This window comes from Populus alba, chromosome 4, assembly GCF_005239225.2.
Source record: "Populus alba chromosome 4, ASM523922v2, whole genome shotgun sequence".
Lineage (NCBI taxonomy): Eukaryota > Viridiplantae > Streptophyta > Magnoliopsida > Malpighiales > Salicaceae > Populus > Populus alba.
Window position 1 is genome coordinate 17,998,853 of NC_133287.1, and position 22,246 is coordinate 18,021,098.

Sequence of the window (22,246 nt, forward strand, 5' to 3'; positions counted from 1 at the left end):
ATCAACACATGTATATTTAATAAAAAAATATATTCATTTTTTTCTTTAAAAATAATTCACGAACAATCAAACCATTTAACAAAATAATATCATATAAATTTCAATTTAATAAATACTAAATGATCCTTAAATATGAATAAATAAATTACATTAATCCGTTTTTTTTCCAAAAATAAATATATTATTAGAACCAAAGTGGACATGTTCATGCTATTATCACCATTTGTTTTTACGTCTATAATTATATTTGGATGCATTTATTTTAATAAAATATAAAATATTTTTTTTTTCAGTGTTTTTTAAATAATTTTAATATGTTTATATAAAAATAAAAATTAAATTAAATTATTTTAATATATTTTCAAAAAAAAAAAAAACATTTTTAATAACCATCTCGCCGCACTACAAAATACACCAAATAAAGGCACAAGGGATTTTTATTGTTGGGCACTTTTCCTAGAAGGTTCTCTGTAAAGTTTGTTGTTCGATTCTCCTATAAAACGACAAGTAAATAAACAAGCACTGCTGTCTCCTTCTCCCTGCAATCTTCCTTTTTGTTCATTTCGCACAGAGACACTCACCAATCAGGCAGCTATGGCTCCTCACGGTGAGGGATCAGAGGAAGCCATGGTTGTTCAAGATGAGAATCGCAAACCCATTTCCTCCATCCTCATCGTTATCGGTACTTTAAGCTCTTTCTCAGTCTTGTATTTTTTATCTATCTGGGTTGCTTTTTATTCATGTGTTTACGTGTGTTTGTGTCTTCAATAGCAATGCAAACAGAAGCCATGCCTGTTGTTAACAAATTCCAGCTCAAAGAAGACCTTGATCCTGTGTGAGTTGATTTTTTCTTTGTTTGTTTATTTATGTTGTAAATGGGTTTTTGGCATGTTTGATTTGATTGTGGGTTGTGGTGATTGATTGTAAAGATAGTTCTGTTCTGTTCATTTCAATGTGTGATGAAGTTGCAATCTTTTTTGTGTTTATCATTATATATGTTTGAGGATAATGAGATAGCTAAAAGATCTTTCTTGCCGTTGTTTTCCTGCGCAAGTTTCAATATTTTTGAGTTTGATTGTTTTTAAAAAGAATCAAGCACGATCAGTTATAGTGGTATATGATAGATTGCCAGATCAAGGAGTATTTTTGTTGAATATCAATGTATCAAGCACTGAAAGTTTTACCCTTTTCCTTTTTTCCCAAGTGATTTGGGTGATTCATATTTTATTGGCTGAATGAAGTTTGGCTCTTTTTTAAATTACAGTAAAGGGCTCTTTTTTAATTGTGTGGGGTCATTATTCTGGCCTTCTTTTTTCAGTTTTTGGCTTGAAGGTTTTTATTTTAAGTTTGATTGTTAGTTGAACTTGCAAGTTTGCTTTCGGATCTTTATTTACTGGAGAAAGGTAGAGACTGGGAGCGACTATTTTTTCATCGTTTGTATGCTGTGGTTTTGTGCTTATTCTGATAAAAGTGATATTCATGGGGATGAAGGGATTTTTATTGGGTAGTTAAGTTTCTGAAAATGTGATGAGCTTTTGTTTTCTATTTGAAATTTTGAATACCATATGATACATGTGGTTGCTGTCAAGTCTTAATATGCCAATGAATGATGGTTCAGGTTTCCAAAAGGGGTGCCTTGGGTCAGATATCATGGCATCTACAAGGACCTCCATATCAACTTAGTTTGGCCTGGAAAGGATTTGACCCTGGGTAATTTTTTATGCTCTTGGGAGTTGTTTTCTTTATCATTTTCTTTTCAAATTATGTTTGAAGCATCAGTTCTGCCTTGGTTGCACGCTCATAATACCAGATTACTGTGCTTATCAAATATTCACGCTTTGAAAGTTTATATTCATGCTGTTATGTAAAGTCCTTAAAACTATATACTCTATATTCATGCTGTTATGTAAATTCCTTAAAACTATAAACTCCCACCCCCATCAAATTCGCACTTTCCAAGACGTACTTGATGATATTCTTGGATTCACTTGTTTTGCACATGGATATGGGATATGCCTTCAATCTAGCTCCCCATTGTCATAAAATAACTAATAGGGGTGTCAAGGAATAGATGTTCTTTTATCTCTAGGTTCCTATGGCGTAATCATTCAAATATTTCTTAAACCATGTATTTTCAGGGGTTGATAGTGTAGGCACAATTTCTGCATCTCTTGTGACCTATGCTGCTATCCAAGCATTACAGCCAGACTTAATTATCAATGCAGGCACTGCTGGTGGCTTTAAGGTATGCCCTTCCCTTTCTTGTTTGAACTGCAAATTTAATTATTTTCAAAATGTTACTGGTCTTCTTGTATTCGATTTTCATTCATTTTTCCACTGTTAAGATAATTTTTTCTTCCACTTCAGCAAGGTTCATTCTTTTTTATTGTGCCTGTTTTTGTAGCTGCTAATTTGATTAGTTGCTAGTATTGAAAAGAGTGCACCCTCCTTTAATAAAAGCAGTAAAATGCTGACAGGCATTTTGAATATTCATCTGAAATAAAATTATGCACTTTCTTTTAAATTTCGATCAAAAGCTGATTGATGGAGGCTTCCAGGTCAAAGGAGCATGCATTAGTGATGTGTTTCTTGTATCTGATGTTGCTTTCCATGACAGAAGAATCCCTATTCCTGTAAGTTTTCCTTAGGTTTTCTGATCTTTTTGTTATTTGTCAATAATGTAAAGGAACCTGAAATTTTGTATTGTAAGTCTGCTCTGTGGAGGACTTTCTGATGGCCAAAACCTAAATTCGAAGGCCATTAACAGAACCAACTTATTTTTGTTTGAATAAACACTCATTCTCTAGTGAAATCCGCAATCTAGAAGTAAAGTTGTTAGAATGTTAAAGGTTGCTGGAAGTCATCATGAACTCTGGTATTCCCTCTGGTATAGCAAACAGACTCAAAACAAAACCATGAAAGCACATACAAATCCCTAGCAGATGGCTAGGTTGGGTGCATGTTTTTTAATTCTGCTTTATAAATGATAATTTCCTTTTGTCTGTTTGTATTTTTCAGTAGCACTACTGTACCTAATCTTTTCCTGCCTCTGCGTTTGTTTTCTTTTCCTGGTAGGTTTTTGATCTCTATGGAGTTGGTTCGAGGCAGTCTTTCTCGACACCTAATCTCTTGAAGGAGCTTAACCTAAAGGTGAATTTATTGAACATTTTCATCCCTTATCTATATGTGCTGGATGCTTTCTTTTTGGAGTAGTGTTCAGTTTGTAGGCTATTGCCAGTTCTGAGATTGAGTCTGAATAATCCTAAAAGTTACCAATAAATAGATTGTTTATTGCTTATGGAGCTCTCGTAATAGTCTTGTTTTCTGAACAAAGAAACCTTGTTTTAGTGGGGTTTGACTGGAAAACTTGACAAAATTAGTTCTTAAAATTTCTAACATGGTTAATGATCCAATATCGTCTCATCAATAAACTCTAGCAAGAAGCACATGGTTTAGTTTATGCACCCACTTATTGAATACTCTGCCAGTGATGCTGTGCTAGTCTATCCATTTCTTTGAAGTTAAACTTGTGCTGCCTTCTCTTCACATGGTAAGGTTGATTTTCTGAAATAGTTAAAAACATCTGTAACTGATGACAGTGAATGGTTGAAGTTGTTTTGAAAGGCATTTATAAATTCCCTATGCTGAAACTACTGCATGATATGGAAAATTTCTGTATTGTTCTTCAAGCCTGCATTGACCTTCAAAAATTGTAACATACAATATGCTCATGTTTCAGGCTGGGAAATTATCTACTGGAGACTCTCTTGATATGTCCCCACAAGACGAAGCATCAATTGTTGCAAATGAAGCTACGGTTAAAGACATGGAGGTAAAGTTGAAGCCTTCCCTGATAACGTGGGGGCTGAAACGTCTCTGTCCTCCAATGAACTGAGTTAATGGACTAGAAGAACTTTAATTGATTGCTTGATGCATATGTAAGACTTTAATTGATTACAAAAATGCAGGACTTCAAGTTACTTTCAATGTAATATCCTTCCGTAAGTTCTGATGAATCTTCAACAGCAGCATGCTATATACAGCTATACATATCAAATCTTGAACACCTTCATGCATAATGAACTTGAACTTCATTTTTTCTTAGAGTAACGACCACCAAGATTTTCCTCTATTAGTTACAAAATGCAATTTTGGGTTTTCTCCAGCGTTGGGAATTTCTTGCAATTAGCTCATCATCCATGCAGCTCGCTACCTTTCTCTTTAGATGATAGGGAGAATGACGCATCAAATGAAAATACCATTTTTATTCCTAAATTATATATGTTTCTTCAGTTCCTAATATATATGATATAGCTGGTTTCAGGGAGCTGCTGTTGCTTATGTGGCCGATCTTTTGAAAGTCCCTGCAATATTCATAAAAGCTGTGACTGACATAGTGGATGGTGACAAGCCAACTGCAGAGGAGTTCTTGCAGAATCTGTCTGCAGTGACTGCTGCTCTTGAACAGGCAGTCGCCCAAATTGTTGATTTCATCAGTGGAAAGTGTCTCTCTGAGCTTTGAAATGATGTGACCTTCACTGCCTGATTTTTTGGAAGATGCATGTCGGGAAGTATCAAATGAACCATTGTTTCACGAGATACAATATATGTTCGAAGACATGTGATATTTAGCTTAAAACTGCAGTTCATAGTTTGAGAGGGCCCAATGTTTCTGGGTCTGATGGTTTGGTTTTATATTTCCACGCACTCAACCGAGGTCCAAGCATTGGGACCAACAACACAATTTGATTAGGTATACCGTTATGCAGCCAAAAGGGTGATATGCTGTTGGCATAAGAACTTGGCGTGACAATCTTGTATAACGGAACCTGGTATGATAATCTTAGATTGCCCTGGTGTGAATTTCAATAGTTTGGCAGTACTTTTCCTTTCATTAAGGTTGCGTTTGTTTTTTACTTATTTTTGTGTTTGTGATAAAATAAAATACGGTAAAGTGTTTGGTAACAAATCAAATTGCATTTTGTATTGTAGGACTTTTTAAAAAATTAAGTATGGAATATAGTTTTTGTAAAGCAGTTTTTATAATTCTTTTAAAAGAATTTTGTAAAATCTTATTTGTTGCGATGAAACAAAACATAGAAAGAAGCAATTTTTATATATTTTTTTAACTGAGTTTTTTAAAACTCTTTTGTTTTTGTGTTTGGAAAGTGTTTTTGAAAAAGTTTTGAAAATTTTTTTATTTTTTTTCTTTGCTTGAAATTGAGATATTTTTTTTATGTTTTAAGATTATTTTAATATGGTGATATCAAAAATAATTTTAAAAAAAATAAAAAATATATATTATTTTAATTCATTTTCAAATAAAAAACACTTTAAAAAACAACTGTAACCTTATTTTCACCAAATATTTTATACATGTTTTTTTGCTACATATAAATTTTAATCATAATTTTTTACCAAACACATATTTAAATTCAACTAACCACATCTAATCATATTTTTTTTAAATTATAATTATAAAAATTACTTTAACAACAAACACATTCTAAAAAAAAAAAAAAAACAGAGACAGATTGCCTTTGTTCAGTTGCTTGGACTGGCATTTGCACACATATCCATAAAGATTTTAGGCTGCAATTCGTGGACTAATCTTTATTTCATGTCCACCTGTGAACCGTCCATTGCATTTGCTTCAATCTATTTTGACATTTAGATTTCACATTATCCTCGTTGCCCCAATTTTTGGTGCGGCTCACGTTAACGGTGCAGCTAGAGCTGAACGATGCAATAATACAAGGCTAGTGCTGCTTCTTCTTTTTTAATGCAAGGATTCGGGGCTGCATATATAGATTATAAGAAAGCACGCATCAATGCATCAATTTGCAAACCCATCACCAAATATCAACCAACATCTTTAAACATAATCTCCATGAAAGCCTTGTTTCCCAACTACTGCCTTTACGCTACATAAAAGAATACAGATTTATGTATACCACACTATACCTGACGAAAATACAATTATCCCCTGAACCTTTTTTTAATACTTCAACATAGAATGCAGCAGCTGTATAAATGAGGCTCCTGACCTTGCTTCACAGGGAAGTGAAGGGGTTACTGCCTAGCATCTTCTCCCAGCAACAGTGTCAACATCTCTTCCAGCAGCGAAACCATGGGGAGCGAACAGATCGGACAAGGAGGCTTGACATCGAAGGCCAGTCCTGGCAAAGCTACAATTCTGGCTCTCGGCAAGGCATTTCCTCACCAGCTAGTCATGCAAGAATTTCTGGTTGATGGGTATTTCAAAAACACCAATTGCGATGATCCAGAGCTCAAGCAGAAGCTAACTCGACTCTGTAACTCTGCAAACCTTTTTCTCGTTTAGCTTTTCACGTCCAGATAAATGCTAGGGAATGCATGCTATCCATTGAATATAGAAATGAGAGGACACGAGGACAATACAATCTTCTTTGGCTTAATAAATCTGTTGCAGATAGCAATTTGTGCCAAACAAAAACTTTGACAATGGGGGACAGGGTTACAGGAGTATTCTTTTTTCTTATCACCTTTTTAGGTAGTTCATCTGCTAGAACTCAAAATTTAGGGTATTGTTACTTGGGAAAATTTACAGTACGGATATTAAATTTACAGTACACGGATATTCTATTAGTTATTTACTAACTTTAAAGAAAAAGACAAATGAGAAAGAGAATAGTATTCATGAACATAAAAGGTGTTAAAGAATATTTCTATTTAAGATCTACCTGAGATATCTCTCCTACTTATTTTTATCTATTTCTTCAAAGTACATTCAGAAATAATTACTAATATATCACTAATTACTAGCTGATATAACCCTCATTTTCACTCTATGGAAACTTGCAGGCAAAACAACCACCGTGAAAACTAGGTATGTGGTCATGTCAGATGAGATCCTGAACAAATACCCTGAACTTGCCATTGAAGGCATCCCTACCATCAAACAGCGATTAGATATCTGTAACGATGCTGTAACACAAATGGCCATTGGAGCTTCACGGGCTTGCATCAAGAAATGGGGCAGGTCTGTATCAGATATAACTCACATGGTCTACGTCTCCTCGAGTGAAGCTAGGCTACCAGGTGGCGACCTTTACTTAGCGGGAGGCCTTGGACTCAGCCCTGAAACGCAGCGTGTTATGCTATACTTTTCAGGGTGCTCTGGAGGTGTGGCTGGCCTTCGTGTTGCCAAGGATATCGCTGAGAACAATCCGGGAAGTCGAGTTTTGCTGGCTACTTCTGAAACTACCATTATCGGTTCAAACCACCAAGTGTAGATAGACCATATTGATCTGGTTGGGGTTGCCCTCTTTGGGGACGGTGCCGGAGCAATGGTAATAGGCACAAATCCAGTTCCGGTTACTGAAAGTCCTCTCTTTGAGCTTCACACCGCAATCCAGAATTTCTTGCCAAACACTGAAAAGGCTATCGATGGCAGGCTAACAGAAGAGGGTATCAGCTTCAAGCTAGCAAGGGAGCTTCCGCAAATAATTGAAGATAACATTGAAGGATTCTGCCACAAGTTGATAGGAGTTGCTGGACTAACTGACAAGGATTACAACAAGATGTTTTGGGCAGTCCATCCAGGCGGGCCCGCAATCTTGAATCGAATGGAAAAGAGACTTGATTTGCTTCCTGACAAACTGAATGCTAGTAGAAGAGCTCTAATGGATTATGGCAATGCTAGCAGCAACACCATTGTGTACGTGCTGGAGTACATGATAGAAGAGACCAGGAAGATGAAGGCAGGCGCTGCAAATTGTGATTGGGGCTTGATACTGGCTTTTGGACCTGGAATAACCTTTGAGGGAATTCTTGCAAGAAACCTAACTATCTAAATATGATATGGTGGTGTTTTATTCTCCTACACTGGTGGCAGAGAAGTTCTAAATCCATTTTCTTGGCCCAAAACTGTCCTTGTATAACTTGATAGCTCTATATATATCCAAATCTCAAAGCCTACTCAAGAAGACAGGCTATTGTATCAGCTTTGACAGGGATCACTCATGAAATATAAATTTGCACGTCACAAAAGGTACTAGATTTGCATCAACTCTCACAATATAAACAAAAAAGATGATTACAGCCGACATATTAATTAAGTTAACCATCAATTAATTATGTGTTAAGTACAAAATTCCAACCAAGTTTCTGCATCCCCAACTTTACAAGTAAACCCACTTTTCTCCTGTCATAATTTGAAAGAGAAACTTAACTGGAGAACAAAACAGATCTCAACAGCATTGCCCAAGTCAATTTCAGGCAGCAATGTTGCTCATAGACTACACCAGAAGACGGCTTCAATTACACCACTCCAGAGGGAAGACGAAGCACAAGCTGCCCTCCAAATACACTGCAAGAAAATCACAATCATATATATGTTGCAATAAAAATTGTACAGTGATGTTTCACATGCTCTTTGGATAAAAGAATGACATCCAAAATTAACAAACCTTTTCACATAATAATAACAGAAATCTGCTAAGATGAAAGTCTGGACAATTTCTGAGATAAGAACCATAGAAGGCCATAGTCCGTACCCCAAGGCTACCAATAAGTGGCCACGAGTATCTAAAACCTGTTCACAAGATGCAAAACTTTAATGGTAAATTGCAACTCTAGTCAGTTAATAATTTAAAGGAAAATACTTGTATCAGCCAAAGATAAGAGAGAACGAGGGGGTTCAGAAAAAAGAAGAAGAATAAGAAGAAGTGTATTTGGCACATAAATTTCTTGAAGTGACTCCTACAAAAACAGTATTAACTTCAGGGATATGAGTGATGATGCAATAGTAAATGGGATGAAGAAAAAGAATTTCTGCTCATTCCAGTATCATTAACAGCCACTATTCAACCCTCTTGAATAAAATTGATTATTTTATCATAATAAACACGATGCAGGTTTTGTGACGCCTGTTTGAGATGGAAATGTTCTACATGACCTCTAATGACTCTGAAATCACTTCACGACATGGCTAGCTATCTGAAAGTATGAATAGCATTTAGAGCATCACTAAAAACAGATTAAGAGTTAAAGGTTCGGCATCCCTTTCATAAGATGACAGAGACCAAACACAAACCCACAAGTAGAGAACCGAACGAGTCTAGCCCCACCCCAAACCCTGGCGCATATATATATATATAAACCTCTAATCTAAATAAGCTTAGGCTCCTTGTTCAGAAATTTTCCAAAACATTCCCTTCAGAAAACATTCTAAGAGCAACCATACAAAAGATTCAGATCTGCAAGAACAAACCTGGAGGACCCAATGGGCACAGCTCAAGAACCTTGCAACACCCAACGCAAATACATAATGAGCAGTGAATGGCTCAACAATCTACAAGTACAAGCGAATGAAGACGTGAGTTTCAACTTTCAATTTGCAAACCTCCTCCTAGACTAATACTTTCTACAATATGAAACCAAAAGCACCAAACCTTGGTGTTCTGCATGACACGCAACTGAAGGAAGTACGAAACAGCTTCCAGGTATACACAGAATGCCCAGAGGATCCGGTTCAGTAGATTGTGAGATGTTGATGGATGAATAAGCAAAGCTAAAACAGCACAAGGTGCTGCCTGCATCCAAATTCAATTGAAGGGTAAGAGTTAAAGGTATAATCATTATCGAGTAATCCATATCCCATATTCATTACATAGAGAAAGGGAACTAAGTTAGCATGAAAGAAAGAACTTGAAGTTTGACAACCAGAAAATCTAAGAAAAAAAACAAAACTTAGTTTCATCCCACAAGTATGTGGGTAGTATCGTAAGAGCATGTCATTGCCATGAACATGAACAAAGAAGCATAAAGGAGACATTAACGTTATATAGTGAAATTGATGGAAGAAAAATTGCGGGAAAAACATCGTACAAGTTCATTTTTTATAAGAAGTCTTTCCTATCAAGAAACCTAAATATAACTACATTACAAAAAAAACAAAAAGTGTAGATTAATCAAATACTCCACCACATAATATAATGCAAAGTTGTCTTTATCCTCCATTGTAACTCGACTTCAGTTTAAAACGGATTTTCGTATAAATAACCCACAGGGTTGTAGCCAACGTTGCCAAGTCCAGTACGGTATGAATATCATATTCCATTACAAAGCGTGCAGTAAATAGCCTTCACAGCTAAGAAATGGCTGTCATGCTCCTGTGTTTTTCAGTGATAGCCCTGCAAAATATTCAAAATAATGTTGTTACAAGCCAAAACTTTGAATCCCAAAAACTAAGGTATAAACCACAACCAAGTCCAAAAATTTAACGGAAAAATCCAGACTTTCTCTCTAATTACATTAGTTCCCCGTCAAAAAAACAAATTTATCCATAGAAAACAAAATAAAAATCCAAAATTTACCAAAGATAAAGTCACAAAATCATGAAACACGACAAAAGAAAACCCAAAATTTACACGAATAATCCCAGCTCTCTTTAATACAAGATCAATTCCAGAAACAAAAGCCAATAACAATGAAAGAAAAAATTAAATTCAAAACAAGAAAGTATATAAACCATTTAAATCATTTTATCAACCAAAAAAGACCTGAAATTTAGCACACCAGAATCCGATTTTCCCTCTATTGGAACATTTCCCATTAAACAAATCAAATCCATTAATTAAAAAAAAATTACGCATTATATCATTGAAGCACAAAACCGAAAAAGATCGATGATTTAAACGCAAAAAAATTAAAAATTTCTCTCTAATTAATAACCCCCATGAAAAAAAAAATCCTAATAGTTTGGGATTCCGTGTTAAATTACCAGCACAAGTCTTCTCTTTTCATTAACTTATAAATAAGCACAGAGACTTCCAATGAGTAGAACAGCCTCAGGCAGCCACAAAGAGGTTATCGTGATCGTGTACGATGAATCGGAGAAGCACCAGCGCTGTTCATCCCCGCCACCCACCGCCAAAAAACGCCTTGACCTTCGGACTGTCGTTCGCACCCATGTTTTTACCACTTTGGATCGGTCTCTTCGGTTGTCTCATCGTAGAATTCGATTTGATTCTCCTGAGAAAGTGATGGAAATTGAGAGAAATTGAGGGGAAATTAGGGCTTGACTGCTTGATGGAGATTTTAAAGAGGGAGGGGATTTTTATTTTTATTTTTTATGTTTTATTTGGTGGGGTGCAAATTTTATTTTCCCGTATGTTCTGCATATTTATTATTTTGTCTGAAGAAAAAAAACAGAAATCAATACAGTCACTTTAGTTTCAATAGTGATCAAATCAACCCTTGTGCTCTAGTATTAGTCAAATTATATATTCTATTTCTAATTTAAGCTGACGTGTACTAATTTTGCATGAATAAAATATTGAACTAAAAGCTTTATTATTCTCTTCCATGAATATTCAAACTTTTCTCGATTAATCTTATTAGATTTTCATCCAAACTCAATGAATTGTTTTGATTAATTGCTATTTTAAATTTACTGTTTTCACCAGCAAAATTCACCGCAATTCAACATTATTTTTATTTCATTATTGCCATGAAAATTGAAGTTATAAGCACATATAAAAGTTTAATTTTAATTGTAAGGTGTTTGATTGTGTTTTTTAATCTTGAAAAATATTATATAGCAATCCAAATTGACCTTTAAGATGCTTTTTATGAATGGTTTTAGAAGGCTAATAAGTGGTACAAAATTGGTGCAAAATAGCCTATATATACAAAAATAAAAAAAATAAAAAAAAAAGTTGATTGTAATTGCATTACTTCTGCCAGTAATGAAAAAACCTAATAGTAAAGATCGGTTGAGAAAAAAAAATTAAAAGATTCAAGCAGAAACGATAAAAGTGCTTTTAAATTAAATGGCTAGTTTGGTTTTGACCAAATACTATAGGCGTGAAATTACCTATTTAATTTTTAAATGGATTTATGTGGCTCTTCCCAAAATTCGTTGTAACCTGCGCGCTGCGTCGTAGGCTGGATTGAATTTCTTATAATGTTAAAAGATAATTTGAGTATTTATAATAATTCAAGTCAATTTTATTAATTTGATAAATTTATCTTCATGATATTGGAATAAAAAATATAACTCCCAAAAAATACCCAATTTAAATCAATAAAAAATATTTTTAAAAAAAAAAATCAATTGTCAACGACAAGTTAAGTTTGACTAACGGTAACTGAGATATCCCAACATAAAGAAAGGCAATAAAAATCACAAAGATCAGGCTTGAATAATCTAATAATCAAATGATAAAATTTTTTTAAAAATCAATTTCAAAAATAAAACATAAAAAAACAAGTTAACTTGATTATCTTGCAACCGCGCAATATGAGAATTGGATAAAAAAAATTATTTAAAAATAAAGCCTGGAAAAGAAAAAAAACAACAAAAATTTAAATCAATAGAAAAAATATTGAAACTGAATAATCCAAAATCTTCAAAAGATGAAATGAAAAATAAAATCAAGACAGAAACTGAGGGGGGGGGGAGGCTCAATTTAAATTTAAGTTAATCTTGACTAACTCATGACATGCAATATAAGATAAGATAAGGATAAAAATTTTGAGTTTTAAAAAAAAACCTAGAAAAAAAGATAAAAGTTAAATCAATAAAAAAAACATAAAATAACTTAGGTTAACTGAGACTAACTTAACTAACTCGTGACCTAAGATAATGGTCCTACTAAAAGGAAAGCAGAAAAATTACAAAGTCAAAGACCCAATAATTTAGTGTCAGGTAATGAGATTGAAAGAAGAAACCAAGTTCAAAAAAACAAAACATCAGAGAAAAAATCAATTCAAACTAGAGTTAACTTTAACTAGCTCACAATCCGGGATATGAGGATCAAATATGGTATAAAAGTAATGAAGGCAAAATTCATAACCATCAAGAATTAAAAAAAAAAAAAAACAATCATATAATGAGTATCAAATCTGATATAAAGACCAAATGAAAGAAAATAATTAAGTATTAAATTATAAAATAAAATAAATCAAGAAAATAATAAATAAAAAATAACAATAAAAAATATTAAGAACCAAAATTGAATACAAAAATTAAATCAAATGAAATGTTAAGGAACAAAATTGAAAAGCATAAATAAATCAAGAAAAAATGAATAAAAGACAGAAGAAGTAATTAAAAGAATAAGGACCAAATTTTGAATGCATAAATTAAATCAAATAAAAATTAAGGAAAAAATTTGAAAACATAAATAGAATTAAGAATAAATAAATAGATAAAATAACAATAAAAAAATGAGGATTAAAATGATTTATAAAAATAAAATAAAAAAATATTAAGGGATGCAATTGAATAAAAAAAAATAAATTTTTAAATAAATAAAAAATAAATAGTAAATCAAAAGAATGAGAATCAAATAAATAATTAAATAAAATGAAATATTTATATTTTTTTTTTAAAGAAAAGGAGAGGGGGGAAAAAAGAAAAGAAAAGTCAAATTGGAGCTACACCGGCAGTTCTTTACGCGCTACGCATCTATCAATCAAAAGAGCTTGGGTGAGCCACTTCTAATGTCAATCGTGGAAGGCTACGATTGTTGTGTGCTGCCAAAAAAAGTCCATACCATTGCTAGAAAAGCACGAGCTTCTCAACTCAACGGTGCTAAATAACTTTTAATTTTTTTGTTTATATTTGCATTGATTAAATAACCAAATTGAACGACTTAGTCTGTGCTTGACAATAACAAAAAAAAAAAACAAATAGACAACAATTATAGAATTTTTTCCCTTGAAAGGTAATTTAGAATATTTTATTATGCTTTTAAAAATTTAAAATTTAAAATTAAAAAATTCTTACATAAAAGTTAATTAAATTTTCTCTTTTGAATTCATTTAAGTAATTTCCCTTTGCAAAAGAAAAGTAAAATTCATGAATTCATTAATCGGAAGTCCCGGTGAGGGAATTCCAAACATTGATCAAGTTTAGTTTTTTTTATTTAATCACATGGATATCAATTCCTGTTATGCCAAGGGCTTAATTATTAATAAATTACAAATTGGATTGTTTTCAATTTGATAAAAACGTATTATAAATGTTGATTTAATCAAAAATACAATTAATTTTTTTTTTTTTTGGGTAACGCCGGGTGTCCGGGCCAGCTTACGCGCACCAACGACTATTCCCGGGCCCACTGAACATCCTGCAAGAGCCCAGTAGGCAGGTAAGGCACCGGGCGGGGTGACAGGCTGGTACTCCTTGAAGATCGAACCCAGGACCTTCGCAAAGTACAAGCTTTGCTGTTGACCAAGGTGGGGGGCTAGACTCTCTCAAGTGTAATCAAATACAATTACTTGTTTCTTTCGACAAGGATGATGGATTCGACTCTTGGCTTTAAAAGCATGGCAAAAGGTGAAACAATGACGAACCCTAATAACAATAAAATATAATTCTCTGAACATGTAAATGAATATTAATATGCATAGATTTTACCATCAGATTTACTTAATGTTTGAAGGGTAATTACTGCTCTTAAATTTAAATGTTGTCAACATCCAAATCAAGTTTAGTTTTTTTATTTATGTTTATTGATCTTAAAAAAAAATAAATTTGAATCATCAACAGACAGTTCTTGGGCCAAAAAAATTAATGAAAAAAACTGGTGGAGTAATGACCAATGATAAAAGAAACGCAACGATGACTTTGAATTTTGTTACTTAATCATCAATTACATTTTTAAAATAGGCTAAGTAGCAAATAATCGGAAGTCTTCTAGGTAGTTTTTGTTTTCCACCAAATGTTTAATTTTACAGTTTTAGCCTTTTGGAACTAGTAATGAAGACAGATAAGTGCGTGGTCCCAATCAAACTTGTCATAGTGTTAAAAATAAATAAAAAGTTAAGACAATGATAATCTAAAGTCAATTTAGTTTAACATTTATTAATGTGCAATTTCGGGATTACAAAATTAAGAATTAATCCAACACAAATAAAAAATAAAAAAGAAAAAATTATGAGAAACTCAAAGGATTTAATAGCCAATATTTAAATGTTTGAAATAAAAAAAAAAATCAATTTTAGAAAAATAATGTCTAAGAAAAAACTTCAATCATCACTTAAATTTAACTCTAAATTAATTCAATCACCCATGCTATGAGACCAAGATAAATAATAAATATAAATTCTAAAAAGAAGGAAGCTAGCAAAAAAAAAAACACAAAGTTAAAATAAAAATAACATTTTTTAGATAAAAAAGTATGAGTTTAACCTGAGTTAACTTTCTAATATGCACTCGAAAATAACCTCATAGAAAGAAAAGCAAAAAAAAACTGGCAAAGCTCAAGAGATAGTAATCTAATGTGAAATGATGAAAAAAAAAAAAGCAATTTCATAAAAAAAAATCGAGAAAAAAAATTAATCAACTCGGGTTAACTTTCACTAATTCCGCCACCCATAACATAAGATCGTGGATTAAAAAATAAAAACTTTTTAAAATTCAAAAAAGACCAAAGTTAAATAAAAAAATTGAAAAAAAAAAAAAGCTCTCAAGTAAAACCATGTTAACTTAACTAACTCACACGCCAGATAACCCCACAAAGAAAAATAAAAAATCCGAACTCAATGGTTTAATAAATATAATGTCAAATGAATACAAATTGAATAAAAAATAATATATATTTTTTTTATAAAAAAAAAACTATGTTAAGGTCAACTAACATGTAACATGAGATATGAGATTGAGATAACAAAAAAAAAAAAAAGAATTTATTGAAGTTCAAGGCCTCTTAGCCAAAATATCAAAATGATAAATGTTTGAAAACAATATCAATAAAAGAATAAAAAAAAATAAACTTAAATCGGATCTGGGTCATGAGATGGGTTTACCTTGTAAAAAAGCACATACAAAAAAAAATAACAAAGTAAAAATTCTTATCACAAAACAATTTAAAATCCAATTTATTGGATCAAATATGATATAAAAAACTAAATGAAAGAAAATAATCACGGACTAATTCCAAAAGAAAAAAATAAATTAAAAAATAGTAATTAAAAACAATGACTAAATTAGATTAAAAAAATAAACCAAAAAAGAAGTGAGGACAAATTGAAAAAAAAAAAGATAAATAAAAAAGGATAAGAAAAATAGCAATCAAAAGAACAAGAAAAAAATGATTTAAAAAAATAATGCAATTTAAATGATGAGGGATGAAATTGAAAATTAAATAAATAATAAAGAAAATAATACATATATATATATATATAAAAGAATCAAAAAGAATGGGGACCAAATTAGATATAATTAAATAAAATTTATAAGGATGAAATTGAAAAAGATCTAAAATTAAAAAGTCTTTTAAAAGTAAAATAAATAATAATCAAAAGAATGAGGATCAGGAATTGATAAAATATACAACTTGAAGGACACAAAATATTTTTTGAAAGGGCTTAAAGTAAATTTTTCTAAACAAGGAGAGGAGAAACAAAGAAGAGAAAAAATTATATACCAAAAGACCAAAACCATGCCTTTATCATAAGCATGTGCGTTTACCCATAGTTTTTGAAACCCGGACCGGACCAGCGGGTCGACCCGGGACCCGGCCGACCGGGCCTGGGAACCGGTCCGAAGTTTAAGTAAAAAACCCGTTTGGAAATTGGCCCGGCAAAAATCCGGTCGACCCGGTGGGTTGACCCGGAACCCGGGCAAACCCGGCTGAGACCCGATCTCTTTGAGTTCATCATCAAGGACCGATTCACTTGGAGACAAACACCAATCCGGAACAACAAGATCTGAACTTACCTTGCTGTTGCAAAAGGACTCAAAGCAATGGGCAAATTTAGCATTGAGTCCCAGGGACGCAAGAGTTCTGCAAGAAAAAAAGATTCTCGCGAAAAAGACCAGGCAAGCCCCAACAGCAAGGAATTCTTCTTATCTGAATGCGAAGAAGTGCCCCCTCACCAACCAAGATGTTTTTTGGAGACCTTCAGTCTTCTTTTCATTTTGGGTGTTGCGTGTTGTTGCTGGAGATTGAGGCTCACAAATTGGTATGTGACCAAGGTGCTATTGCTGGAGAGAAGTAGTTCACCAGCGGCTAAGAAGAGAAAAGTTAATTAATTTCTCTCTTATCTCCAGGTTTCTATTTTTTTTTCTTCTGTTGTGTGCGTGTTGGGGAATGAGAGAATAGAAAAGAGTGCTTTCAGTGTGGGATTTTTTTTTTTTTTTTTAATTTTTTTTGGGTTGAAGCCGGATCAACCCGGGTCAACCCATCTGACTTGTGATCCGGTCATTAGACCGGGTCGACCACCGAATCGGGTTTCAAAACTATGGGTTATACGCTAGAAAAAAGGACAATACTTCGCTTTTTTAACACCGCCCAAGATTGCAGAATTTTGTAACCGGACGACCCCATTTTAATTTAATATTATTTAATTTATTAAAATTACAAAAAAAAAATTTGAGTAAACCTAAACATAAACAAAAAAAAAAAAAACCTCAGATAAAAAGATTAAAATACCCTTGTAAACAACTTTTGTTTTGAAGGACAAAATCTTTGTAACTTTATTGTTCAAACAAAAAGAAGAGATGAAAAAGCCGCTCGGTGCAAGTTTTGTTTTTTTTTGCTTTCCATGGTATTAAAGTAATTTTATTGTATAAATAATTTAAAAAAGAAAAAAAAAAGCCTTTGACTGAAATGCATATATTTTTTTAACTTTTTAAAAAACAACAAATTTAATTTAACTATGCTAAAAAAAATGTATTAACTAATTTATTTCTAAATTAATCTTGTAATACTCAATAAATCCCCTTAAAAAATAATTTTAACCCCAACTACAAGCTTTGTAAGTTAGATGATGAGAAAGGGCAAAATCTTTTGTTCCACTAAAACAGTGTAATTTGTTTAGCATTACAATATTTTTTACTTGTACCTTTTATTTTTCTTAATTTTTTTTGAATGTTTTCAATTTTTTACTTGTAACTTTTAGTTTTTTTTTGTGATGTTTCAATTAACAGTGTAATGTATATAGGATCGCAGTGATTCAGTGATGACTTCTAGTTTTTTTCTTTTTAATGTAATATGTACGAGGCTACAAGCTCGTATTTGTATGAATATGGAAAGGACTCAATAATTAATTAATTAAAAATGGAGGCCTTCAATTTAAATCCCTCAAAATCGATGGAACCGCTGCGATTTTCCATCCAGGAAAAAACAATGTTTTTTGAAATCAGATTGGAAAATAAGAAGAGCAAGTCAATGTCCGGAGCTGACATATCGTGTAGACCAAGGTGTTCAAGACTTCAAGCCATGGTCTCATTGAGACAAGGAAAAAAAAAACGTAGGCGAGTCACCTTGGACCCCATGCACCATAAAATTCAACCACCAAATCAGGCGTCACATGAGCTATGCGTTTAAAACTCCTAAATAAAAATATGATAGGAAAAACATTGAAGGATTAAGATTCATTAACATTTGCATTGACTACTACGGGCAAGATAGAAAAAAAAGTATTCCGGCATTGAACAGATGGAAAGGCAGAAGACATGATCAAAATGGGAAGTAGAACTGTAGGTCAGAAGAGACGATCTAGCCCTATCACCACCAAAGATCAGGTTACCATCTGAGAATAGACAGGGGTTGTGTAGAAATGCTAGACAAGTTACATCAGAATGTCCATGAATGTGATCTTCTCATGGGAGGCTTCATTTGTTTGTCTTCTTCGAGTGCCACCATACCCAAATGAGAAGGGTCTTCCAACAACATTTTTGCAACCAAGTAACCTGCAATGGACCAGGTCTGGAATTTACGCGCCTGTTTCCCAACGAATCGACCAAGCTTTCCATCGTAATATTCTGGCCAGTTGTCTTTAACTAATCTTGTCTCCGCGAGCTCAATGGCACGTCTTGCAATTTGGGGGCGTCCGGTCTTGATGCATGCTGCGGTGAGAAGCCACAAGAGCACTGCATCCGTTGCAATAGCCAAAATGTTTCAAAGATAATAATCTCAACAAGGAAGTTCAAAGAGTTACATAGAAATGGACTTGGAATTGGTTCATAAAATACTTCAAAGAGTTCATCATAGTTGGCAAAATATATAATGATGACGATTTTAAGCAGGAATAGAAATGACATGAACAAGGCTTTAAATAGCATTAGACACGGAAATATAACTAACTATTATTTCCATCCAAAAGCCAAAACTCATTAAAAATAGAATAAAGAATAGTTTAAAGCTCTATGAAGAAATTCCACACACACATCACATCGGATTAAGATTTTCCAACAATGTACTTTCCAACAAAAAATTGGGGCACTCGTAAAGCTTTTTCTTATTTTATATTTTTTGCTCATAAGAACATGAAACTTTGGCTAGATGTATTTGGGATTAGCATTTCAGCATTTCACCAGGGGTAAATTCATGTAAATGCTGATTTGATAAAAAATTCAAGCCATGGCATAGCAACAAAGGTAATCATTTCGGGCCTTGTTTTATCAAATGAATTATTCAGGGCCTGACTTGCAATCAAACCAAAAAGCCATGGCGGGAGTTTTAGTTACATTATGAATTTGTTTTTGCGCAAAGGAAAATGCAGTGCAAGTAGCATACCTTGGCCAAGGATCCTCCATTGTGGTAAACTCCATCTTAGTATTTTTTTGGATCACATCCTGTAAACAATCCGCCATTCATTGAACTCTCTATCGCTGGATTAGATTACCTTGAGTGGCATTTCTCCAACCAATTCCTCCCACCGTGATTCTATAAAGATCCATTATCGCTGTCGATTGTTCAGGGGTTGCCAAATGATGACAAGATTTGCAATACAGTTACCCCATACAAAAACCAACGGAAGTCCATTTTTGCAGGACTAACATTTCCAATAAAGTAGCCACCATGGATCCCGGCATAAAAATCAAATATCCATTCTGGAAGAGAATCGGGAATTACATTAAAACTTGGTTAACTGCAGTATGAGAGTATTCCTCTGTTTTATAACGATATATATCATTAAGTTGTTTCAAAGTCAATTCCAATAATAACTCCTCATGTGAAAACTTAAGGCATGAAGGCGCTTAGTGATCCGCTCTTACAAACTCCTTTCCCCTCCTCATCTTGCTCAGTAGAAGCAAAAGCACATCTTAAAGCCATGAAGAAAAGTTGCTTGAATTTCATGGGATACCCATAAACAACCCTGAAAGATATATAACCAAAGACACAGTAAATGATTTGAGACTTGAAAAATAAACAAAGGATGAACATTGCAACAAGCACAACATTAAATATAGTCCAAGCAGACAGTAAATCAAGAGATGCCTCATTGGTAACCGATGAAACTCACCATTCTGCGATCAATCATGCAGCATCCATCAGCGCAAAGAAGAGTAGGGAATGTGTCAAACCCCTCTGAAAGGCATAAACTTTCAAAAATTAGGCCGCATACCCTTTCTGACATTCTGGCATTTCGGCCAATGATGTGTCGCCTGTGGACTTGGTGTATGCTCGAAGTAAGAAAATCCACCAAAATCCAGAATCAACGGGAGCCACTCTTCCTATTGCACTCTCACCAAAATCGGCCATCAAAGTCTCACTGTTCCTGACAGGATCGTGGAGTACCTTAAAAACTCGCAGGCATAACTCCTTCTCCAAGATGGAATCTGTCAATTTTTTTTTCTCCCATGATTGGAGGCGAAGAGTCTTCAAAATAAAATTCTTTACTACTTCAGGTTCCCCGTTCATCAGAAAAGCAATGCACTCGGGCAAAATCTCTTACAAACACCTATGTAAAATAGAGAAAACTACGTTAATGTACAAGCTTTTAAGCCTTCGGGATCCTACAATCCCAGTTACAAATGCAAGAAAGTCATTATCATGTTACAATATCCGAACATATATGCAAAGAGAACAGAGTGGTATGAAAGTTAACTTTGGAACACGAAACATAAGCACATTATAGACAATGGGATAATCAAATGGCAGAACCGGGAGAAAAACAAAAGTACACCCCAGTAAAGTTATCGGGTGAACGACCAAACAAAATCGGCAACCACCCACTTGCAACAAAAGGCCTGTCTCCAGTTAGTTAATACCCTAATAAACAAAATTTCTTGTCATATAACACAAAGTAACAAAAATCATGGAGCCTTCACCTGATCATAATTAAGCTGTTCCCCAGTATTATCCAAAGCTGCTATGGTTCCAACAGGTTGGCCGCGAAAAAAAACCATCGATCTCCTCAAAGCGTCCCAAGCTTCAGCCACAGCTGGATGTGTCTCAAACCCATATTGTGACCTTGGAGTATTGAATCCTGACCTTCTACCAGGGGAGTATAAACCATCAAGATGATCAATTAACCTGAAGTTACTCTCGGCTCTTGATGAGGGACGAGGAGAAAGCAAAGGCACCCCAAACAATTCATTTAGGGACCTCTCATCACATGATCTTTGCCTCTCCATATTCAAAAGCTTTGGTGGCTTATCTAAGCTCCTTAAGAAATCCAAATCTTCTATTTCAGCCGAAGCACGATGGGCATCGACACTCTTCAAAGCTCCCATTTTGAGACACATCTCCATCAAGACTGGACATTTGTCGGATGTTTTTGGTCAAAGACAAAACACACAACTTTGGGCTTAACGCCTTGTGCAAACAACCTGCAATGAAATTCACCAGAAACAACCAAACTCAATGCATGTAAGAGAAAATTTTTGTAAAAAACAGAGATGGGTTTTTCCCTCTTTCTTTGAAAAAAAAAGAGAAGATTCAAGATTCAAGATTCAATCTTTCTATCAGTTTTGAAAGGTTTTCTCATCAACCAAACAAGAAGTCTTGAACTTTCACACACCTAACCCTCAAAAGCTTCAAAGCTTTTTATTCAAGAACCACAGTAGAGCATAACATATTAAGATTTTAGAGAAAAAGTGTGACTAACTCTTAAGACAGCTTCAATTATCCAAAAACGGAGAGAGGGGGGAGAGAAGAGCAGGCTGACTTGGGAGAGAGTGATGGATGAATACAATCTTCGCTGAAGATTGCAGTGGAATCAAGCGGGCCCAAAAGGCAAACTGTGATAGTAGATTGGTAGAGGATGACAGGCAGGTGAGGCTGCTAGTATGTACGGACGGTTAATAATAGTTTTGAGGGGTCCACGTGGGGAGTCTCTGATTTGACTGTGACAATCTGATGGTGATGTACTCTTGCATATGGATCAGCGGCCTGAATAAGGAGTAGACAAAACTGAGAATCGGTCCCTAAACTCTCAATACATTATCATTTAAATCCTCACACTGAAATCTCCTTAATCAATTCTAGAAATGTAATAGAAATTCCGAATTGCTATAACC

General features: G+C 33.8%; 3 protein-coding genes and 1 pseudogene across 3 annotated transcripts; 2 read left to right on the plus strand and 2 right to left on the minus strand.

Annotated features, from left to right (window-relative positions):
- Positions 1–435: 435 nt before the first annotated feature.
- On the plus strand, positions 436–4,898 carry LOC118040528 (5'-methylthioadenosine nucleosidase). Its single transcript, XM_035047493.2, has 8 exons — positions 436–682; positions 772–835; positions 1,619–1,710; positions 2,139–2,245; positions 2,559–2,633; positions 3,076–3,150; positions 3,740–3,832; positions 4,325–4,898. The coding sequence occupies exons 1-8, from the start codon at positions 595–597 to the stop codon at positions 4,520–4,522; spliced, it is 792 nt and encodes a 263-aa protein (XP_034903384.1). The 5' UTR covers positions 436–594; the 3' UTR covers positions 4,523–4,898.
- A 618-nt stretch (positions 4,899–5,516) lies between these two features.
- On the plus strand, positions 5,517–7,990 carry LOC118040529 (type III polyketide synthase B-like). Its single transcript, XM_035047494.2, is given in 4 exon segments — positions 5,517–6,314; positions 6,844–7,251; positions 7,254–7,285; positions 7,287–7,990. Coding segments are annotated over 4 exon segments (1,173 nt in total). The 5' UTR covers positions 5,517–6,130; the 3' UTR covers positions 7,836–7,990.
- Positions 7,991–8,061: 71 nt separating this feature from the next.
- On the minus strand, positions 8,062–10,104 carry LOC118040520 (uncharacterized). Its single transcript, XM_073408413.1, has 5 exons — positions 9,967–10,104; positions 9,435–9,575; positions 9,254–9,334; positions 8,451–8,575; positions 8,062–8,350 (listed from the first exon to the last, which is right to left on the minus strand). The coding sequence occupies exons 1-5, from the start codon at positions 10,000–10,002 to the stop codon at positions 8,302–8,304; spliced, it is 432 nt and encodes a 143-aa protein (XP_073264514.1). The 5' UTR covers positions 10,003–10,104; the 3' UTR covers positions 8,062–8,301.
- An 8,302-nt stretch (positions 10,105–18,406) lies between these two features.
- On the minus strand, positions 18,407–21,948 carry LOC118040526 (probable alkaline/neutral invertase B; annotated as a pseudogene).
- Between the last annotated feature and the right edge of the window lie 298 nt (positions 21,949–22,246).